Raw genomic sequence first — 22,312 nt, 5'->3', positions numbered from 1 at the left:
CTGCTTCATTATTCTCCATATGTTTGTGCTCTATATCGCTGATTCTCTGTTCTGCCTAATCCATCCTTGCCACCACTGCATCTGTTTGAGATTGCAGCTCAGTTTTAGCATTTTTTAATTTCATTGACTAGCTTTTACTTCTTTTATCTCTGCAGAAAGGGATTCTTATCTATTTTCGACACCAGCTCGTATTCTTATTATGGTGATTCTTAATTCTGGTTCAGACATCTTGCCTGTATCTGTGTTGGTTAAGACCCTGGCTGTCGTTTCTTTCTGCTCTTTCTTCTGGGGTTAATTCCTCTGTTTCGTCATTTTGATGGGAAAAAAGGAATTAATGAGGTAGAAAAATTAAAATAAAAAAAATTAAAATTAAAAAAATATTAAAATTAAAAAATTAAAAACAAACACACACACAAAATGGAATAAATCATGCTAGATCCTAGGTGTGTTTTGGTCTGGGTGTTGAAAGTGCTTGATAGATTAGAGAAAAGGGAAAAAGAAAAAAGGAAATCATTTGAAAATTTTAAAAAATGAATACACTGAAGTAGACTAAAATGAAATGACGGTAGTAAAATAGAGTTTGGAAAAAATTACAAAAAAGTAAAAAATATAGTAGAAAAAATTTAAAGAAAAAGTATTTTTAATAAAAAATGATAATAAAATGATTTTTTTCTCTTTCTGTATTCAATAAAAAGAAAAGAAAAAGAGAAAAAAAAGAAAATCGGATAGGTGGACTGGCTAACAGACTGAAATACGACTGAAATTACTTTGTTTTCCCCTATAAGTCAAAGTATGAAGCACTTGACAGACCATAAACTAAGTAGGTGGTGAGATTTGTGTTCTTGAAGAGTGAGGGTGACCCAGTTGGGCGGGGCTTAGTGTCACAGCTCTGCTAGTTGGCATTCTCCATCCTCCACTAGATGGCACTGCTAGCCTACTGGAGTGGATTGTTGTGGCGCTTGTAGGTGCATATTTGCATATGTGGGAGTGATGAAAATGGTGACACCCAGCTACCCAGTCTCTAGTATCGGAACTCTGTTCTCCTTGATCAGCAATCGCGCACCCATCCTTCATCTTCGGTTTCCATCCACTCCCCACTTTCACACTGTCCATGAACAAGCCCCAGGCAGCACCTCCTTTCCGAGTTTTGTCTCAGATGCAGCTGCCTTCCCCAGCCCCCCCTTCTGAGGGACTGTGGCTTTGTCTCTATCCCTCTGTGAAGGGTCTTATTGAACAATGGCTGGGTGCTGGCAGCATGTAGGAACACTTGCTGGACCCTGCTGCTGCCGGTGCCCCGAGAATGTGGCCAGGTGCCAGCCTGCCCCGGAAAAAGTTCGTGAGATAGTGTAGCAGCAGCATTTCAGGGATTTTGGAAAATCACAACAGACATCTGGCACCAGGCTTCACCCCAAATGATCTTGTTCTAGTGCCAGAGAATGGGGCCATTCTCTGGGGTCTTCTGGGACCAGGTGGCCTCACAGCCTCCAGCAAATGTCCTTCCAGCAGTGGAACTGTTCTCCCCGTGTGGCCTGAGAACCTTCTGGACCCAACTCTGCTCCTGGGGATTCACCCTTCCCACCAGAGCATTGCTAGTATCGAGCTGTGGAGTTTCAGACTCTGCACTCCTCCTGTTTACAGTCTTAATGGAATTTAAACCCTCTCCTTTCTCCTTTCTCCTTTCTCCCTTTTTAGTTCAGTCCCTATGGCTGTTTCCAATTTTCCACTTTCTCTTCAGCTGCTTTTGGGGAGCAGTGCTTTTCACATATTCTTCCCCCCCGCCCACCATCTCCATCCTCTCTCCGCATGAAAAGCAGCTCCCTGCCCTCTGTGGTTTCTGTCTCCCCATGTTCACCTCTCCATGCCACATACCTGCTGAATTCTGTCATTCAAGTTGTGCAGATTGTTGTGTTAATCCTCAGATCAGATTTAGTGTTGGTCTGGCTGTATTTCATGGACACACGACACACAGAAAACTTCCATGCTGTCTGCCATCTTGGCTCCTCGCTTTCCCAGTATTTCTATATCTTTTTTATCTCCGTAATGTTTTCTGTAAATTAGAGTTCACATATAATTTAATTTATACTAGGCATTTGTAGTTGGAATATTATGCTTCCTTTATAAAATACATTTTAAGATATTCTAAGATATATAAAAAGATAAATTAATGAGGCCAATTTGGCCTCATTTGTCTCAAAAGAGATGCATTTTTAAAATTTATTTATTTTGAGAGACAGTGTGTAAGCAGGGGAGCAGCAGAGATGGAGAGGAGAGAATCTCAAGCAGACTCTATGTTCTCAGCACAGAGCCCAACATGGAGCTCTATACCACCAACCGTGAGATCATGACATGAGCAGAAATCAAAAATCTAATGCTTAACTGACTGAGCCGCCCAGATGCTTCTCTAAAGAGATGTATTAATACCCTTAAAGTTCTTATAAGGTCTATGAAATATCCAAGTATCTATATACACATTACCTGGGTCTTCAGTTAGCACAAGACAAATGCTCACAGATAGGAAAATATCACTTTGGAAAATATTTGGAAGTTCTCCTGATTATCATGTTGATTTCCCCTTTATTGACAAATGCAATGATTGTGATCAGTAGTTCCTAAAAAATGTGCAAATTATCATTCAGGACGCATGTTCCAACATTTTGTTCAGCCAAATTCCTGTTGTGTCTTTATTCTGTGTCTTGGCTTTATATTTGTGTATTGTTTATAGATAGTGAGAACTTATATTTATAAACTAGAAAGGACTTAGATAGCTTCTATTTTTTGACAGATCAGGACATAGATAATGTAACTATTTATAAATTTCACTTTTCCTTTTTTGTTTCCTAGGCTTCCTATTTTTTCTTCTTTATAACTTGAAGTTGTTTTGAGAACTAAGAAATATAAGAATATCTTTCTCTAGTCAATTTATTTACATAAAACAGTGGTTGTTATTTTTCATCCTCAATACTAATACCTTCCTGTTTCTACCTGAGTTCTACAAGTGATATAAATTCAGTAATTGGACATTGAAGACGGAAAAACATGAGCCAACAAGTTTTATCAGAAATATGGTGTGACTTCGGACAGCTGGAGATAAAGAATAGGAAACAAAAAACTTAAAATGACTTTTGCTTTATGATAAATAAAAAGTATTGGGAGATAACATGAAGACAGGTTTGAAATATATCATTGAGGGTCTTTCATTGTGGGTATCAGTGACTTCTTATGTCTTGTACATTTTGGTGTTCATCCACCCATTGCCTTTTCTTGCATATTATCAACTCAGTCTTGAATGAAAACATTTATCTACCTAAAAGGCTAGTTGATTTACTTTTCTGTTTTCATGGTATTCACATACCCAGTATTTAATTAGTTTTTAATTTGAAGTTTTGTTAATCTGCAGGAGACATCTTGGAACAGCTTCTCTGAATTTCTAGGATGTTGTGGTAAATAAAGTAGTAGCAGATGTCACAGAGTTGCCAAAGTTATGTGGCCAGGTTACTGGTAAATTGGGTTTGGAGGTACCTGGGGTTAGAGACACATGTGTACTAGGGAGAGAGGGGATGCCTTGTGTGCTAAAATGAACATGTAAGAGCAGAAGGTTTATGACTCCTTGAATAGATGGACTGCAAACAAAATCAATGCTGTTGTTGTGGGATTGGAGTAAGAGAATAATTTTCTTTGGCTTCACCAAGCAGAGGTTTGATTACCAAATCAAGTTAGCTATGCCTGAAATATCAATTAAAAAAATAATTCTCTTTATTTGTCACCATTGCAATGTAAACCATTCCTCAGGAGTCCACTATCTCATATTCTTCTGTGATTTTGGAAATCTATCACTCGCCAGAGGTTCTCTCAAAATTAAGTTACTTTTCTTTAGACTCTGTCTTCAATACCAAGGTTATTACACCATTTCCTAATGTGACATGCAAAGAATATGGAGATTCAAGGAACCGTATTATTGAGTGCTGTGGTTTTACAGAGTCAGTGTATCTATTATTTTCATTCCCCCCAAATTCTGAACCAACTGAAGATTATATACAAAATTCAAATAAACAACAGTCAAAACATAACCATTATTTCTAAAGAAGGCTTTGGGAGAAAGTGTATTTAGGTACTGAGTTAGATTGACTCATCTGTCGTGGCTGGCCCTGCTAACCAGCCACGCAGTTCCTCCCTATGGAACTTGCTGCCTGAAAAAGCAAGCAGAGTAAAACGCAACAAGCCACAAAAATTTCTTGGGAGAATCATTGTGTACAGGCAGCGGATGCAAATAGAAAAAATAGAATGGCCCAAGGCTACTTTCCCTTCCTCAAAACACCAATCTGCAAAGTCATCTTTTCATCACTGGAGACAGTGACAGAGGAGACACTCCTCCAGACTGTGTCAGGCTGATTCTGGTCCCTCTGAATAGAAATGGAGTGGGAAATTTAGGTTTCTATATAACACTCACATTTCTTTCCAAGTTCATAGCTACAAGCATTTCTGTTGCTGTGGTTTTTTGTTTTTGTTTTTGTTTTTGTTTTTTTTACCAAAAGTACTCTCACATTTCTTTCTTCATTCCAGAGCAGAGTGCTTATGACTCCCTGAATAGATGGACTGCAAACAAACTCAATGCTGTTGTTGTAGGATTGGAGTAAGAGAATGTTTTTCTTTGGCTACTATGATTTCTGCCTTCACCAGGTAGAGGTTTGATTTCCAAATCAAGTTAGCTATGCCTGAAATATCAATTTAAAAAAATTATTCTCTTTATTTATCACCATTGCAATGTAAACCATTCCTGAAGAGTCCACTATCTCATATTCTTCTGTGATTTTGGAAATCTCTGAGTAACATCCCTGAGTGAGCATTTTTGGATACACTTTTGCTCTAGACACTTAAAACTCAGGTCCCAACTCAAGCCCCAAGTAACATAGCTAGATAAGAAGATATAAATAAATCCTACAAATTTGGGATGGTAGATTATATTTGGGTTGGTAATAAAATGTTTTATAATAATTCTTGTTTGGAGTAATGTAGGAGGTAAAGGTTGGGATCAGCTAAGAATTTTAAGTTATTCTCAGGAAAAGTGAATTTTACCTTCTGGATTTTGCTAGAAAATATCAGAATGTGTCAGGACAGTTCAATATTTTCTCATACTTATGCAGTCTGTATTTCTGAAGCCCACATCCCCAGGAGGGATTTTTTCGTACCTCTCTTCCCTAGTCCATAGTAACAAAAACATACTTAAAGACTTCTACTCTGTAATAGTGACATAGATTTGGGGGTTTTTTTCTTGTTGTTTTGTTTTGATTTTTAGCTAGGAAGCTATGAAAGTTTAGAGAGAAAACTAAAGTGACAATTTGGTCATCTAAAGAGTGATTGCCAATGCTGTTTGTTTTGATTACTCGCAGTGGCTAGAACTTCCTATTTTCAGGGATACTTCTCATTTATAACATTAGGATATATCCTTTATACCTCCATACCTTTTGAAGTAATCTAAAACTTATCATTTTAAATCTATTTTAATATAGTGATATGTCTGTTTCTGGCTTATATATTTTATCATATCCTTATGATTTGTGTTCTTTGCCCTAACGTCTAAATATACTGCATTTAAAGTAATAGATACCAACATACTTTGTTTAGGATTTTCTAAAGATAGTTTATGATAAAATTTTAAGGATCATCACACTAACATTTAATGTTAAGTACAGATATTTACAAATTTTGTTTTTCTAAAGAGCATGAGAAAAAAAGTTAGCCCTGATAGATAACAGGCTGATAGAACCATTCTCCTATGTTTACTGGTCCATGTACATAGTGGGGGAAAAAATCCATTTGTATCCATTAAAAGAATAGTGTGATAGTTTGCCTCAGAAATGAATTCATCAGAAACAAACAATCTTCCCAGCATACTAAAAGGTTATTTATATTTCAAAATTTTTATCTAAAATCAACCCCTTGACATTATCCTTGGTGAGATATATACATTGCAAGCATGTAGGATTTTTATCCACATGATCTTGAAAAATGTAACACTTTCCCTATAATAATCTCTCAGATCTGCTGTCCTCAAACATCCATGGTGCTCTTTCAATAATTTTTTTTAATGTTTGGACCTCCAGTTACATTGAGAATATGGTATAAACTATAGAGTATCTCCAATCTAAAATGCATGTGGACTAAAAACTATGCTTACAATTGTCGGGAGTTCCTAATATCTCCTTACCCCTCACACACAATGCTATCCGTGGAATGTAGATACAAGGTTGAAAACCTTTATATGAATTTTCTTTTCTTTTTTTTTTTCCATATACTAAGGAGTTAGTGGAAAACTCAAGTGTGATTTTTTTGACAGATTAAAAATAGAAACTGGTGTTAAATTGCATCTATTTGGTATTGAAAAACTACATGGAAAGATACAACCATAAATGGTATGTTATAAAAAAATTGTTTAAATAAATCATTCTTTTTTAAAGCTATAGACTAGCTCCTCAACATCATTTTCCTGCTCAGTTTGAAGACAGTTTCACTGCAGTCAAATTTTTTCTTCAAGATAAAATTCTTAGAAAATATGGAGTGGATCCCACCCGAATCTGTGTTTCAGGAGACAGTTCTGGGGGCAATTTGGCAGCAGCTGTGACTCAACAGGTATGTTGCATTTATTTTTATTCTGAGAGGTAGAGGTCACAAATTATTTTTTTTTCCTATACACATAACCAGTTCTTTCAGCATCATTTGTTGAAAAGACCATACTTTCTCATTGGATTACAGTGATACTGGAGTCTAAGATCATTTAACTATCAATATGACTATTTCTGAATCCTCTCTTTTGTTCCATTGACCTGTTTGTCTGTTCTTATGCCTGATACTATTCTGATTCCAGCTTTGGTCTTTCTTCAAAATTGTTTCTAATACTCTAAATCTTTTCCATAAAAATACTGGGATATCTTGTCAATTTCTAAAAACAAAAAAGCTAATTTGGATTTTGTATGGTATTGTGTTGAATCTATAGGTTAATAATCCTGGTACTTCCAATTAAAGTGCATGGTTTATGTCATTTTTTATTTAAGTCCTCTTCACTTTCCTCAGTATTTTCCTTTTTCAGTGTAGAAATCTTACAAATCTTTTCTTAAATTTATTCCTGAATTATTTGGGAAAATTTTCATGTAAAATAATATTTTTCAAGTGCCTCTTTGAAAGTATTCAGAAATCATTTGCATTTTACACTGACCTTTTACAATCATATCCTTAAAAATTTCACTTATAAATTCTAGGGTTTTTTTTTTAATGTTTCCTAGGATATTCTACATAGTCCTATCTCCTGCCACTAGAGACCATTTTAATTCTTCCTTTTTAATCTTTATGCTTTTCTTTTATTAATTAGTGCACTAGCTAGGGCTTCCAGGACTATATTGAATACAATTGTCATTCTCTGAATTTTAGAAGGAAATCATTCAATATTTCACCAATAAATATGATGTTAACTAAAAGCGTTTTACAGTTGGCTTTTGTCAGGCTGAGAAAGTCTTTACTATTCCTGATTTGATGATAGTGTTTGCATAAATAGGTATTAAGTTTGCTAAATGTTTTTAATGGATCTATTGATATTACAGTGTGATTTTTCTCCTTTATTCTTTTGATGTAGTAAATTATGTCAGTTGACTTTCAGATGTAAAATTATGAGCCTCCCTGGTCATGATGACTTAAAGCTATTATATTTTGCTGGTTTCTTTTTGCTGAAATTAAAGATTTGAGGGATTGATGTCTATCTTTTAAAAGTTCTTTGTCAAAGTTTTTTTTTTTTTTTTTTTTTGAGAGAGAGAGAGCAAATGAGTGAGCACAGGCAAGAAGGTGTGGGGGTAGAGAAAGAGAGTCCTTTTTTTAAAAATGTTTATTTAATTTGAGAGAGAGTGTAAGCAGCAGAGGAGCAGAGAGAGAAGGAGACAGAGAATCTGAAGCAGGCTCTAGGCTCAGAGCTGTCAGTGCAGATACCAATGTGGAGTCCATTGCAGGGTCCAGCATGGGGCTCGTACCCATGAACTATGAGGTCATTACCTGAGATAAAGTTGGATTCTTATCCAACTGAACCACCTAGTTGCCCCAAGAGACAGAGAGAGAGAGAGAGAGAGAGAGAGAGAGAGAGAATTTTACCCCACACTGAATGTGGAGCCCTACACAGGGCTCAATCCCATGTCCCAGGATCATTACCTGAGCTGTAATCAAGAGTTGGACACTCAACTGACTGACCCACCCAGGCACCCCTTGTCAGGTTTTGACATAAAGTTATACTGGCCTCATTCAATCATTTGGGAAGCATCCCAACTCCTCCTCCAATTTTTTTTCAGAAAACCTAATCATAAATATATTTATTTGTTCTTTAAAGGAGAAGAATGGTGAGGAAAATAGAAAGCTCACAGCTGAAATCAGAAGTCACAAGATGAATTCATTTGTCCAAATGACACTCAGCTCCTAAAAGTCAAACTTATAGAGGGATGTTGAAGAGGGACTAAGTTAGGTAATTTCCACCATGTGATTGTGGGGAAATCAGACACAGGCCAGTCACACAAGTCAATTAGTTGTCTGTGTTTCCTGAGCCCAAGTCATCAAGGCTTACTAGCTTCATCATTGGCGGCACCAAAGTTTGATGTTACATATGCAAAGAGAGACTCAAAGAGACACTCAAAAGAGTCATGGGTTTGCCCTCACTCAAAATTTGGGGGAATGACTTAGAACATTGGGAGGGACTCTTGTGGGTTGAGAGGAAACTTGCAGAGGTACTCCAAGTGAACTGTTGCTGTTGGGAAAAAGAAGTAAGGGGTCAGCCGGAACGGAACTGGGGTAGCTCCCAAGTGGGGTGCAGGAGAGGATTGGCAGGGGCAGACCTTGGGAGAGATGTGGGCCATGTGGGCCATATGAGGGGAGCACTCAATGTCTGTTGTAGGTTGTGGGACTTGGAGGTGGTGACCTACAGGAGTGCTGTTTCCAGGAGCCATCCACAGAAATCCCTAGGATGAAGGTAGTGCCAGTGTTAATATCACCAATGATCACAAGGGCTTTTTTAAGGGTTTGGTATATCTCATCTCAGTGCTGAGGCTGCTCAGCAGATTCCTTCATCAGAGTATTTTGGTCCTGTAAAGAACCAAGCTGTGCGAAGAGCTCTGAAGTTATAAAAATCTTTAACATTTTTGATTAGCAAGTGCATTATCATTTTGGGAATTTGATGTTGGCACATTTGTGGGTGGTAGACATGTAGGAATCTATCAGGTTATGAGTGATATTTGCTTGTCTCTCCACTTGTGGGTCCATGGAAAAGTTTTCTCCTTGGCTATTCTCATTATTTGCAGTAAAAGATTCATCAGGAGAAACCCCAGTTCTTAGTAGAGATGTCTTCCAGCTGCCTACATCCTCCTGTGAATCACATGCCAGCTCAAGGAAGCAACAGTCTTTGTATACAGCCCTTTGTTCTTTATTAAAGAATATACGTATGTGTTCGCTAGGCATAAAGCTCTTGTCCACATCCCAGACTTTCAGGTTGTCCCAGGGAAATACATACTTCTTTGCTTTTGCCTTGTCATCTTTGTACCAGGACAAACTTTCAGGGGTAAATATAAACCAGTATCCTTTAGAGCCTCCTTTCATGATGCCACTGATGCTGATGGTTAGCTGCATCTTTCAAATTACTTAATTTCCAAATCTATTTTTCTTGTGAACCTGACTGATTCTCTGCTGAACATTTGCAAAGTTATGAAATCTTTATGACTAGTGTTGGTGTAGGAGACTGGATGTCAATCAATATCAGGACCTAGTACTTTGTCTTCCCTTCTGCTGTCAAATGTGGTCACCAATCATCCTTTCCATTTACTTGAAGAGTCTGGGGAAGTTTGCCAGTCTTTTTTTGTTTGGTGTACTTTTTGACACTGTTGATAAATATTTGTTTTCCCAGATCCACACACCTTAAGGAAGGGTTTGCAATTTGTTTCTTGACTATTGCTCAAAATGCCATGTCTTGAGTAAACAACCCTGTCCTGATACAGTGTATGTTTTTGATTGCATAGGTTATTTCTCTTCACAGTTCTTTCTCACTGAACCCCATCTTTACTGTCTCAGAAGGAAAGCCTTCATAGAAAATACAATGGATTTAAAGCCCTTTGAGAATTCCAGGGTAACTACTTGATCCCCTCACACTGTGATTCTCTTCTCAAAGTCCACAGCAAATTGTTGACCTACCTACAGCAATGCTTTGGTCTTCCTGGTGGGCTCTTCTGGCTTGAAGTGTTTGTAGGCTCCTACTTCACATTCTGTCATTCTGTGGAGGACAACTGTCCTTCTAATTTGTTCCTGAAGTTTGGCAGATTATGTCAAATGTGGTTGGTAAGTTGCTGATTAAGGAACTTCTGCAAGTATGGGGTCCCCATCTGACTGGCAATATGTTTGTAAGCTGAATGTGAGAGAAACAATTTCCTTTCCTCCTTCCCATATATATTCTTCCAGCTTCTGTTTGCCACCATCACATAATCCCTGTGAAGAGGCAGCATCTTGTTCTCTAGGACATCTCTGGCATCTGTTTCTTCGTCTATAAAGTCTAGTTTGGTGATGACTCCAGTAGTTTTCAGACCTTGAGAATCAAATTCTTTCCTTTCCTTTCCTTTCCTTTCCTTTCCTTTCCTTTCCTTTCCTTTCCTTTCCTTTCCTTTCTTTTCCTCTCCTTTCCTTTCCTTTCCTTTCCTTTCCTTTCCTCTCCTTTCCTCCTTCCTTCCTTCCTTCCTTCCTTCCTTCCTTCCTTCCTTCCTTCCTTTCTCTCTCTTTGCTTTTCTTTCTTTCTTTCTTTCTTTCTTTCTTTCTTTCTTTTTTTTTTTTCTTTCTTTCTTTCTTTCTTTCTTTCTTTCTTTCTTTCTTTCTTTCTTTCTTTCTTTCTTTCTTTCTCTCTTTTCTGACAGACACAGCATGAGTGGAGGAGGGGCAAAGGGAGAGGGAGAGAATCCCAAGCAGGCTCCGTGCTGTCAGCATGTGAGATCATGACCTGAGCCCAAACCAAGGGTCTGACGCTTAACTGACCGAGCCAACCAGGCACCCTGAGAATCAACTTATTTAGTTATCTTCCATGATCTTAGTTTGTAAGATTGGTATTGGCTGGGGTAACAGCCAGTATCAGTTCTCCTGCATGATGAACTGTGAAATCATTTCTCTGATTGGTGACTGATATGGTGACTGATTTCCTGTGGACACTTTATCCAGGTAGGACGATAAGGATTGGATTTCACACGTGTAGGGAATAGAGTCATAAATAAATTGGATTGGAGAAAATGTCTGCATTCCTTCTGGTCACCTGATCTTTTTCTGCTTCAATTTCATGGCACACACCATCAAAATCTGTTTTCCTGTGTAGTTAATAAATCCAGCATATTCTGCTCATAGTGCAGCACAAAAGACCATCTCGTTGCAATGCCCAACCCCCAAAGGAGAATGTCCTAGATTAGCAGGTAATTATAAAAGGATAGGGAAGACATGGATAGGGCAAGGTATGGGCCAAGTGCACAGGGCTTTGAAACCATCTCCAGGTGTTCCACTCTTCCCAAATTTCCACCTCTTCACAAACCCAGAATCTTGCTCATTAAAAAAAAAATTAGGAATGAAAATAAAATACTCAGACCACTCAGAAGAAAATTATATACAGACACATATATTTATATTTTATATATACATATGCACATTGCAAAGAGAGATACACACATTCATAATATGAAAGTGTACATATACATATGCATGTATACTAATCTGTAACACCACATACACATACAAAACCCTATTGTGGAGCCAGAATGGCAGTAGTTAGCAAAGTTTCACCTTTGGCTCTGCAGAATTTCATTACCAAAAAAAAATTTGTAAGCCATTAGACTTGTTGATTCCCGAGGCCTCTTCCAACCTAAACTAATTTGCTATGTATTTGAATTAATACATCACTTATTTGAAAAATCTTGCTGGGATGGGGTGGGAAGTGTGGTAGAGAATGAATATTGGAGACTGTCCCCTGTTTTACATACGAATCGCTACACCAAATCATACAGCAATCAAATCTTGAATTTTATCGAAAACTGGTTTTATGGACATAGAAATTCTGGAAACTGTCCAATAATTACCCAATAATGATCAAGAAGCACCTTTAACACCTGTAATGTCTGTTTGCATTTTGTAATATTTGCCAGGCTTTGTAAATGAAGAAAGCTTTTGAAATGATTATGACATGTAGCCATAAAGATCCATCAAGATGTGAAGACCTTTCCAGCAGGGCAATCCTGAATATTAACACAGCTACCAAAAACAGATGCGATTCTCAGTACAATTTGTAGGACAGTACAAGTTGTTGTCTTGAAGTGAATTAAAATTTGACATTATCGTATTCTTTGAATTGGCTACTTGTAGAAGAACATAATATCTAATTAACTTTCTGATATATCTGATCAAAGAAATTGTTTTACAGCTGAAAATACTGTATCAGAACTCAACATGGTTACATAGTATAACAAAAAAGTGATTTCCTTTAGCATTTCTTGTTTATTTTTTTAAAAACATTTTAATGTTTATTTATTCTTGAGGGAGAGGGACAGAGAGAGGGAAAAGGGCAGAGAGAGGGAGATACAGAATCCTAAGAAGGCTCCAGGCTCTGAGCTGTCAGCACAGAGCCCGATGTGGGTCTCAAACCCATGAACCACGAGATCATGACCTGAGCTAAAGTCGGACGCTCATCGGACTGAGCCACCCAGGTGCCCCTCCTGTTTTTTATGATCATACTTTAAGTTGCTTATTCTTCATGGTCAGCTAAACTTTCTACATGAGTTGTATTTTAATCAAAAAGTTTTATTCCCCATGCTAGGTTTATTCTTTATCTGGCTAATTAAAATCACCTTTTACTTTGTAAGTATTATACCACCCCTCCCTTTTTTCAAAGTCTCATGTTTCAACAAAGCGTTTAATAGTATGTTACAGATTTACAGCCTGAAAAGCTCAGTTTCAGTAAGAATACCTCATTTAGAGATCGGTATTTTTGTGTACTCTGAGAAGACTTCAGGCGACATATTAGATATATCCTTCCTAATGGATACCAAATATATATATATATAATTCATAGTGTAAAAAGATGTTCTCGTGTATATATATATGTAATTCATAGTGTAAAAAGATGTTCTCGTGGATTAAGAAGTTAAATAGATTCTTCTGTATTCTGTAATTTTCTGTTTTGGACTTTGTCCATTTTTCAATTCTCTTCTACTTACTGAAAGAGAAATGAGTATCTTTTCCCTACAATTCTGAGATTTTCTGGCAAAATCACATAATGTGTCCTAAAATTACTAATGTTGCTTACCAATTACAATGATCTGAATAATCACTATAGTCGAAAAACTTTCTCTCAACAAAGTTCCTTAATCTTTACTTTAAGGAGCAATTTTTTTAAATTTAATAGCATTTAAATTCAATTTCCTGGCCATCTCATCTAATTATATTTTAGAGTAATTTATGCATTATTTTTATTTATTTATGGCATAAACATCTTCTTAATTTTAGAAAATAATATGAATTGATTCAATACTCTGAAGTAATTATTAAGTTCCACCCTTCGCAGTTGTTAAAAACTATGTGATTCTATGTAGGAAATTTGAAAGGTAGTGGTAATATAAGATATCTCTATTTGTTTATAGGTTAACCTTTCTAAATATATTGTTCCTACTAATTTGTATCATTTGTCATAAGGTGTCAACGTAGCCTTGTGATCGATTTATAACAATATTTCTGTGACATCTCTACATCATATTTCTATGGCCACATATGATCTTATATGTTTGACACTTCTCTAAAAATATTTTTAATGTTTTCTTTACCAGTCTTAAGAGTAAATATAAATCAGAGACTAATTAATGATGATGCCTTAAAAAAAAGTGACACTACATACCCTTCAACCTGGGATATTTTCAGTAGCAGGTATACTATATTCTTTGTTTATATACTAAGTATACTAGGTATACTATTTATTTGTTTATTAATCTCCATGTAATCGCAACATAGCAGTGTCACATGGACTACATGAAATCCACTGAACGTAGAAATACCAGTCCTCCGTTAATTTCAATCTTGCATCACCATTGCTCTCTGGAAACCTCTATCCATCTGTGCCAGCACAATCAAGATGGTTTTCTGAAGCCACTGTGTAGTCTCAGGAGGTCTTTGTCATCGTTTGTTAGATCTTGGACCAATTATCCCTCTATTAAGACTAAGAGAAACCACTGGGGCGCCTGGGTGGCTCAGTCTGTTGGGCGTCCGACTTCGGCTCAGGTCACGGTCTCGCGGTCCGTGGGTTCGAGCCCCGCGTCGGGCTCTGGGCTGATGGCTCGGAGCCTGGAGCCTGCTTCCAATTCTGTGTCTCCCTCTCTCTCTCTGCCCCTCCCCCGTTCATGCTCTGTCTCAAAAATAAATAAACGTTAAAAAAAATTAAAAAAAAAAAAAAAGACTAAGAGAAATTCTTCCATTCTTCTTTCATGGGTCGATTAGCAGTAGGTCTTTCTCTCCCTGTGTTGGCCAAGCAGAAGACGTGTCTAGGAAAAGCATCTTGTCTTGGGATTTACATCTTCATCTCAGGGAAAAAATGACTTAGTAAGTTTGCTAGATTAAATAAAAGATTGGCTAGGTTGCTCAGTTCTGTAAAACTAAAAGACCTTTATTAACAGTGCAAGTTAAGCCTGAAATTCATCTGGCTTTGAAATTATTACCTTTCAACATATGAAAGCTGTTTACCTGACACACAGTAACAACAAAGTTGCCTTACTCTGGAGTTACAGGTGGAGGTCACTTTGGTAAGTAAGAAAGTTGTTTTGCTACAGCCTAACATCAGATATTCAACTCTCATCATTTTAAGCTCTTTTTCTACATACTCCTAATGTATACCTTCCTCATTTAATCACTTTGTATTCTCTCCTGGCCATTTGTTCAACTTGCTGTGGCTAAGTAGGTCCGGGATCTCATTATTTCTATATCTAAGGGCATTTTTGTTGTTGTTCTTTAACTTCTTTTCATCACTTGAAACTCTTGCCAACTTTTGTCTTAAAATACTCACTCTCCCTGTTCTTATCTTCTCTTCCATTCAGCTTTATGGGAGATGAACTCTTGGTCTATACACTCCTTTGAGTCTGATTTTCCTTAGGACTCAACGTTTGGTCCTTCTGGCTTTTATCCCATTCTCTGCTTGGTCTCATGACTTCAGCTCTGAATGATCTGCTAAAGGCTCTTAAAGTTATGCCTCCCACTAATGCCACTGTCATGAGCTCAAAACCCATGTATCCAAATGGTTTTCCCCACCTGGATATTCCATAAGCACTAGAAACCCTTACAGGCGAACCTCCTCTATACTACTCAAAGCAGTTACACTCCAGTGATTATCCTATTATTTGTTGCATGTGCACAATCCCAACTGGACTCTAAGTATTTTGGAATCTGGGACAATAATTTTTTTTTAATCTTTATATATCCAAACCCTGCCATCATACCTGTACTCTTGCTGTCTTCTTCCTCCACCCTTCAGAATACTCCAGAGTTGGACCTTGGCCTCTCTTCTGCCTGTTTTACCTGAGGGCAGCCTCTTTATCAGTCCCCTTGTGTAACACAGCACGATATTACAGATTATCCTCAACACATCTTTGTGGGAAAGATTTAGAGATTAAATAAAGACACTTGTCCTACATGCTGCTGAATTGAACCATAACTGATTATTCACCTTGGAATCAAGTTGTTTTTGCGACTTGCTGAGAAGAGTTGAACGGATTCATTCTGTCCCCTCCCTATTTATGCAGTTACTGTTTGTCTCTTTTGGAATCCTGGTTCAAAAAAAAAAACAAAAACAAAAACAAAAAACTAAGTGCATAGATACTACATCAGTGGAAGTACGGTGAATAGTGATGTTAGAAAGGATGGCAGGGGCAAATCATGCCTCTTTTGATTTTTTTTTTCTCCAAGGGCATCGTGAAGTCATAGAAAAATTTTAATCACATTTGTATTTTAAAAAATACTGTTGCTTGTTGTATTTATCTTAGCATAATACTCTCTAGCTCTAGGCACTTTGTGGCAAATGGCAAGATCTCATTCTTTTCTATGGCTGAGGAACATTCCATTGTATATATGATTTCACTCATGTGGAATTTAAATATCAAAACAAATGATCATGGGGAAAAAGAGAGAGCAGCAAACCAAGAAATAGACTCTTAACCATAGAGGACAAACTGATGATACCAGAGGGGTGGTGGGTGGGGGAATTGGTGAAATAAGTGTTGGACGTTAAGGAGTCCCAACCACCCCATGGGCTAATACCACCATCTTGGACATTAGCTTTTCAACGTATGAATTTGGAGGAATATAAACATTCAGACTACAGTAGGCTCCATGTGGGAGTTCTCCAGCTCCTACAAAAGTTGGAACATGTGCTCCAGGGTGATGCCAAAAGTCCTCTTGTGTTGGAGTTCCTTCATGGTGGCTCGTAGTCACCCAAATACTCACTGGCTATCTGTGTGTTGGTGAAGTTGGATGTGGTACGAGGTGGGGGTGATCAATGAAAAGGAAGAGTAGTGAGGGAAGCAATCACAATTGCTATGAAGCTGGGTGCACCGGATTAAAAAATAGTAGATCTGCTAAGTTTGATGAACAGGATTATCAGTAGTGATGTGGGAACTCCATATATAACTAATATTTTACATACATCTATCTTTCTATGGATGACAAGCACAGGATAAGTTGCTGTGGATGTGCAGAACTTTAAATAATACACATCTAAACCAGGGGGCTAGATGGTAAGGACCTTTGCAAACCAGTGACTGGTTTGAGCTGGGCTGTGGATAACGAGGGACTCAATGCAGGAACAGTAATGTATGCGCTAGGCAAGAAGAACCGGCCATTCTCTAGGAAAGCACCATTGCCCTAATAGATGGCCTTGGGGCATTTGGGGAATGGGAGAGGATTCAGTAATGCTTCAGACTGTCTGGAGCAGGCTTTATGTCAGGCACAAGTATTCATGACAGGCAAATACATGGGCTTCAAAGCACTTGAGTCAGTAAACTGATATAGGGCTCTCTGGGCAGGGCATAAAGTCATGAGTGGTTTTTCTCTGTCTTTCCTATCAGCTACCCCTCAGTCACCATTCCCAACTAATGGGGGCTAGTTGTGAATAAAGAAATTAACGCAGGAGTGAAAATCCTTCTGACCTACATGTCATTCTAAGCTTTTTAGTATGATACAGAAGCCTTTTATGAACTGGTTTCGAATTTTGTTGCCAACTTTCTAGATTGAGGAGATCAGTCTTTACCATGGTGTTAATAAACTACTCTCATGGTAACAATACTATCAGTGGCATGACCTGTAACTTGAAAAACCAGTTAGAAATTTAAATTGCATGGTTTAATAAAAGAGGAGCAGAGGGAATAGTTTATATGGGAGAATTGTATTTTAGATTTCATGAGTTTAGAATTAATGGTATTTAAGTACAAAAGACAAGTTGAAATATATCACATCCATTGTGTTCTCATTGAAATAATGTTAATTATTGGAAGGGATTAAAAATAAGAATGGGCTTTTTTGAATGTATTCTGTAACCTTCTACTGAGTTACCCAGAGGTCTTTGTTATACTGAAAACAATAATAAAAATTTAAGTGGACAATTTAAGAACAGTTACCAGTGTTTAAACCTCAAGGATACCACAACAAGCAAGATGTGTTCTCTCAATTTTTTTTTTTTGCTTTTGTATTTTCATTCTTGTTCTTTTTGAAGTGATAATATCCTGAGATAAATGTCTTACACACTTTTTGCAGCCAGGTACATATGGATTGCTCACAGAATGAGAAATATGTATCCATTAATGTGATATTCACATTTATGTTACAGGAAGGTTCATTCAGGGCTTTTCAGTAGTAATGTTTATGGTTCAGTATTAATGCTTATTTGCATTCTTGCACTCTGGCCATTTGTCTTTGAGTCCATGTGGATCTAGAAGGAAAGAACAATGCTATAGATAATTCAATAATTAAGTGTTATTGTTGGGACCTACTCATTATAAGTCTCTTATTGCTTCATATGTCCTCTGGTTTCTGGTTCTAAGAGAACACAATGTCCTCTTAGAATTAGAAACTGAGCAGCAATTTTGATTTAGTTATTTGTCTGCTTTTAAAAAATATTATACTTAGCCTTTTATTATCTTAGAACTGGTAAGACATACAATGACAACTTAGATATTATCAGTGCTTGTGGAATTCAAAATCGAGGAGAGAGATCCATTATATACATTTTTAAAAGGTAAAGGGAAATTGATCATTGACCTGAAAGAGCTAGAGAGTTTTGGAAGTTTAGAAGAGTTTGAAGATAGAGAAGTGAACTTTGATCAGCTACTTACATGCATAATCATACATTTTTGGTTAGAAATATATGTAAATATATAGAAAACATCTAAGAAGATTCATACTAGACTGATAACATGGTTGCTAAAACTAGGGTAAAATTGCCAAACTTGGTGGATCTGACCAGCAGGTGCCCTTCCAGTATTTTCAAAGAGATAACTTTAAAATGAGCTTCAAAGGATGACAGAGAGATAGGAAGAGGTATTGACTGGCAAAGCAACAAATGATATAGTAAGGACGTAGACATAGTAAGTAGTGACACATTTGCGGGAAAACAATTTATTTCATATGACATTCCAGAAAGGACAGTTAGGGCCAGATAAGGTGTTGGTTGGTGTGTTTCTGTTTGCCCTCTCCCTGTGGATGTGGGCTGTTTGTTTCCTTGTCTAGGCTTGGGACGTTGGCAGTGGGATGTTGATGGTAGACTTTGGCTCAGTAAATCATCTATCTACATGAGGGCACTTGGGAGAGATTTGAGAGTTTCCGTCAGGAAACATTGTCTTGGCTCATTTTCATTCTAAACTTGTGAAGCCTCTAATGCCCTCAGAGAGCATCATAGAGGTGGTGGGATACTATTTCCCTTTCTGAGGTACATCTTGGATTTCAGTTGATTCCCTCCTTTGAGTTCAGCCAGCCACCCTGGTGAGAGGTTGACTTATAGGTACATCTTCTAGTCACAGCAGGCGTTTTCATTTGTCCAGATATCATTGTCTCAGATGCCACACTCTAGCCTAGACACTTGCTTTTTGGAAATTATTTTCAGGTTCTCCTTTAGGGTTCTCAGGGTCATAGGTGAACCTCAGGACACCCCCCTTCACCTCTGAAAAGAAAAAAGGGCTCCATGTTACATATTCCACATTCTCTCCTTGTATGTCAAATGGAATATCAACAAGGTTTTTAAAAATAATTTCATCCCTTTGTTTTCCAAATATCACCATTCTTTCAGAAGGTAAGCTACCTATCCATTGGCTTTTTTTCTCTTTTCTGTCTCTGTACTTCTACATTTAAATAATGTTTCTTAAAATTTACAGTATGTTGCTGGGAACTTGCTTAACAGCCAAATACTATTATTTTAAACTTTAAACTGTTTTAAAATATTTTAATTGTAATGCTAATTTTTAATTTTAATTTTCAAATTTATGATAAAATATTATTTCAATAGCTATATTTATTTTTTCCATTCACTTTGGTTTCATGCAGTCAATAATTCTTGCAGATTTATTTATAGTGTCAGTTTCCTCCAGGGTTATCCTATTTAGATTATTTGCATTGGTGATTTTTGACAAAAACCTCATTCTATGTATGTATGTATGCATGTCTCTCTCTCTCTCTCTCTCTCTCTCTCTCTCTCTCTTCCCATTTACCCAATGTAATGAACTCATTTGATGTGCCAACCCAGTTGACAATAAGGCATCAAATTGCTAAAGCAAATCTAGCAAGGTATGTACTATTAGTGGTTACAAAGCCAGGTTGCTGCTACTTCTGTCACCACCTGGGATTGAGATTCCTGTGGCTGCTGCTCCCAGTCTCTCAAATTGCTCTTGGGTACAGCCCAGTAGTGCCTCACTTCCTGACATTGTCTGTTTTAAATTTGTTTTTAATCAATATACAATTGACATACAACATCATGTTAGTTTCAGGTACACAGCATAATCGATAGATGTACATATTGCAGCTTGATCAACATAGTAATATGTCAAGTTAACATCTATCACCACACATAACTACAAATTGTTTTTCTTGTGATATGAACATTTGAGATTTACTATTTTAATAGCATTCAAATATACAACACAGGATTATTAACCTAGTAACCACACTATACATGACATCCCTGGGACTTATTTGTTTTATACCTGGGCGTCTCTATCTCTCTCCCTTTTTCACACACAACCAACATTTTTAAAACTTTACTGTTGAAATGAGCTTGACAAGTTTTTATGCCACTGAAGGTCATTATAAATATTGTGAAAATAATATATTATCACATCAATTTATGTAGATTTGTTTATCTCATGATTGCTTACGTTTTAAAAATTAAATCTCTCCCTCCTGAAGTTTTGGAATTTTTGCTTATAGGACATCATTATGTTTTTTTCAGGTGCAGATTGATCTTGAAATAAAGCATAAAATCAAGCTTCAAGCTTTAATTTACCCTGTCTTACAGATAATAGATTCTTGTTTGCCATCTCACCAAGAACATGAGTGTGGTATAATTCTAACAAAGGACTTTGGCATAAAACTCATTAGCTCATATTTAACCACTGATGAAACACTTGCCCAAGCAATCAGAAGAAACCAACATATGCCTCTGGAATCAAGACACCTGTTTAAGTTTGTTAACTGGAGTACTCTTTTACCCAAGGAATATAGAAAAAACCATGTTTATACCAAACCAGTTCTTGGAAGACATAATTATTCATTGCCAGCACTTATGGATATCAGAGCATCTCCCTTGTTAGCCAGTGATTCTCAGTTACAGAATTTGCCATCAACCTATATTCTTACCTGTCAGTATGATTGTGTAAGGGATGATGGACTTATGTATGTCACAAGACTTCAAAATGTTGGAGTTCAAGTTACTCATGACCATATTGAGAATGGGTTCCATGGAGCTTTATCGTTGATGGTGTCACCAGTGTACTTACGTCTAGGTCTCAGGATAAAAGACATGTATATTAGTTGGCTGGATAAGAATTTATAAATGTAATATATATAAAATATATAGGGCCACCAGTTAATGGGTTGTAATTTGTGATATACAAATTATCACAGGTGTGGTACAAAGAGCAATGTCATTTGTGTTATCTGAATGGAGATTAAAATCAGTTATAAAAGTGACTGTATGTCCTTGAGCTAGTTAATTTTTCTTATTCCTAGAACTGCATGTGTAAAATGTATATAATCCTTTTATTTATAGTTTATGATAATTATGTTGGTCCTAATACAAACCAACACCTATTCAAGTTGAGAATAAGAATGGTTACTGATACGTTAGAGAAGATGGCAGAGAAATTATAATAGTGAGTGGGCAAAGGAAAAATAAAGGGAAAAAGTTACAAGGTAATTGGATTAGTTTCCTATGACTGCTGTAATGTTTTACTACAAATTTGGTGGCTTAAAACAGCAGAAATGTTTTCTCTCAGAGGGTCACCAAATCAGGGTGCTGGCAAGAGCCACACTCCCTCTGGAGGCTCTAGATGGAGCTCTTTGCCTCCTTCATCCGATGGCTGTCATTATTCCTTGGGGTAGCCAGATCACATTATCTTCAAGGTTAGCATCTTCAAATTTTTCTCGGCTCCATCTTCACTGGCCTTCATCTGTGCCTCCCTTTTAGAAAGGTACATGTGTTTCCACCGAAGTGATCCAAGATCCTCTCCCCATCTCAAAATCCTTAATTGCATTTGCAAATACCTGCCTTTTTTTCCCCATGTAAGGTGACATTCCCACGGAGTAGGATTTAGATTTTTTTCTAGAAGGCCTTTTTTTTTTTTCACATTTTCAGTCAAATGTTTTAAAAAGGCAACAGATCAACATTATAATTTGTTAAAGTTCAATCACATCTAAGTATGCACTCAACGAGGGGAAGAGTTAAGATGGTGGAGTAGTAGGGGTACCCTGGGCTTGCGTCCTTCCTCAAACATAGCTAGATCACATCAAATCATTCTGAATACCTAGGAAATTGATCTGAGGATTAAGAGAACAATCTTCATAATTTGAAGGAGAGAATGTGGCAGGTTAAGAGGTGTGGAGACGTGCATTAGGGGAGAGAAAAGCTGCAGTGCCACAGGAGTAGGAAGACCTTTTTACAGAAAGGAGAGGGAAACAGGGTGAGAGAGCATGGCACTGGGTTTGCACAAGAAAAGGATTTTCTGAGAATCATTGGGGAATTGGGAGGAAATGATTATTG

General features: G+C 37.2%; 1 protein-coding gene and 1 pseudogene across 1 annotated transcript in view; one reads left to right on the top strand and one right to left on the bottom strand.

Moving 5' to 3' along the window:
• Positions 1-21,243, top strand: part of LOC109261293 (arylacetamide deacetylase-like 2) — a 34,474-nt gene extending 13,231 nt beyond the window's left edge. The window contains exons 3-5 of the mRNA XM_019439861.2: positions 4,561-4,630; positions 6,456-6,627; positions 20,504-21,243. Coding sequence (XP_019295406.2) covers positions 4,561-4,630; positions 6,456-6,627; positions 20,504-21,106 — 845 coding nt within the window. The 3' untranslated portion in view covers positions 21,107-21,243. The remainder of the gene's footprint in view (positions 1-4,560; positions 4,631-6,455; positions 6,628-20,503) is intronic.
• LOC109257822 (dynamin-3-like) lies at positions 9,061-11,292 on the bottom strand (annotated as a pseudogene).
• Positions 21,244-22,312: the final 1,069 nt, after the last annotated feature.

The sequence above is a fragment of the Panthera pardus genome, unplaced genomic scaffold, assembly GCF_024362965.1.
Source record: "Panthera pardus isolate Hobbes unplaced genomic scaffold, ASM2436296v1 HiC_scaffold_16, whole genome shotgun sequence".
NCBI classification, from domain to species: domain Eukaryota; kingdom Metazoa; phylum Chordata; class Mammalia; order Carnivora; family Felidae; genus Panthera; species Panthera pardus.
This window is presented reverse-complemented; position numbering and strand designations above follow the sequence as displayed.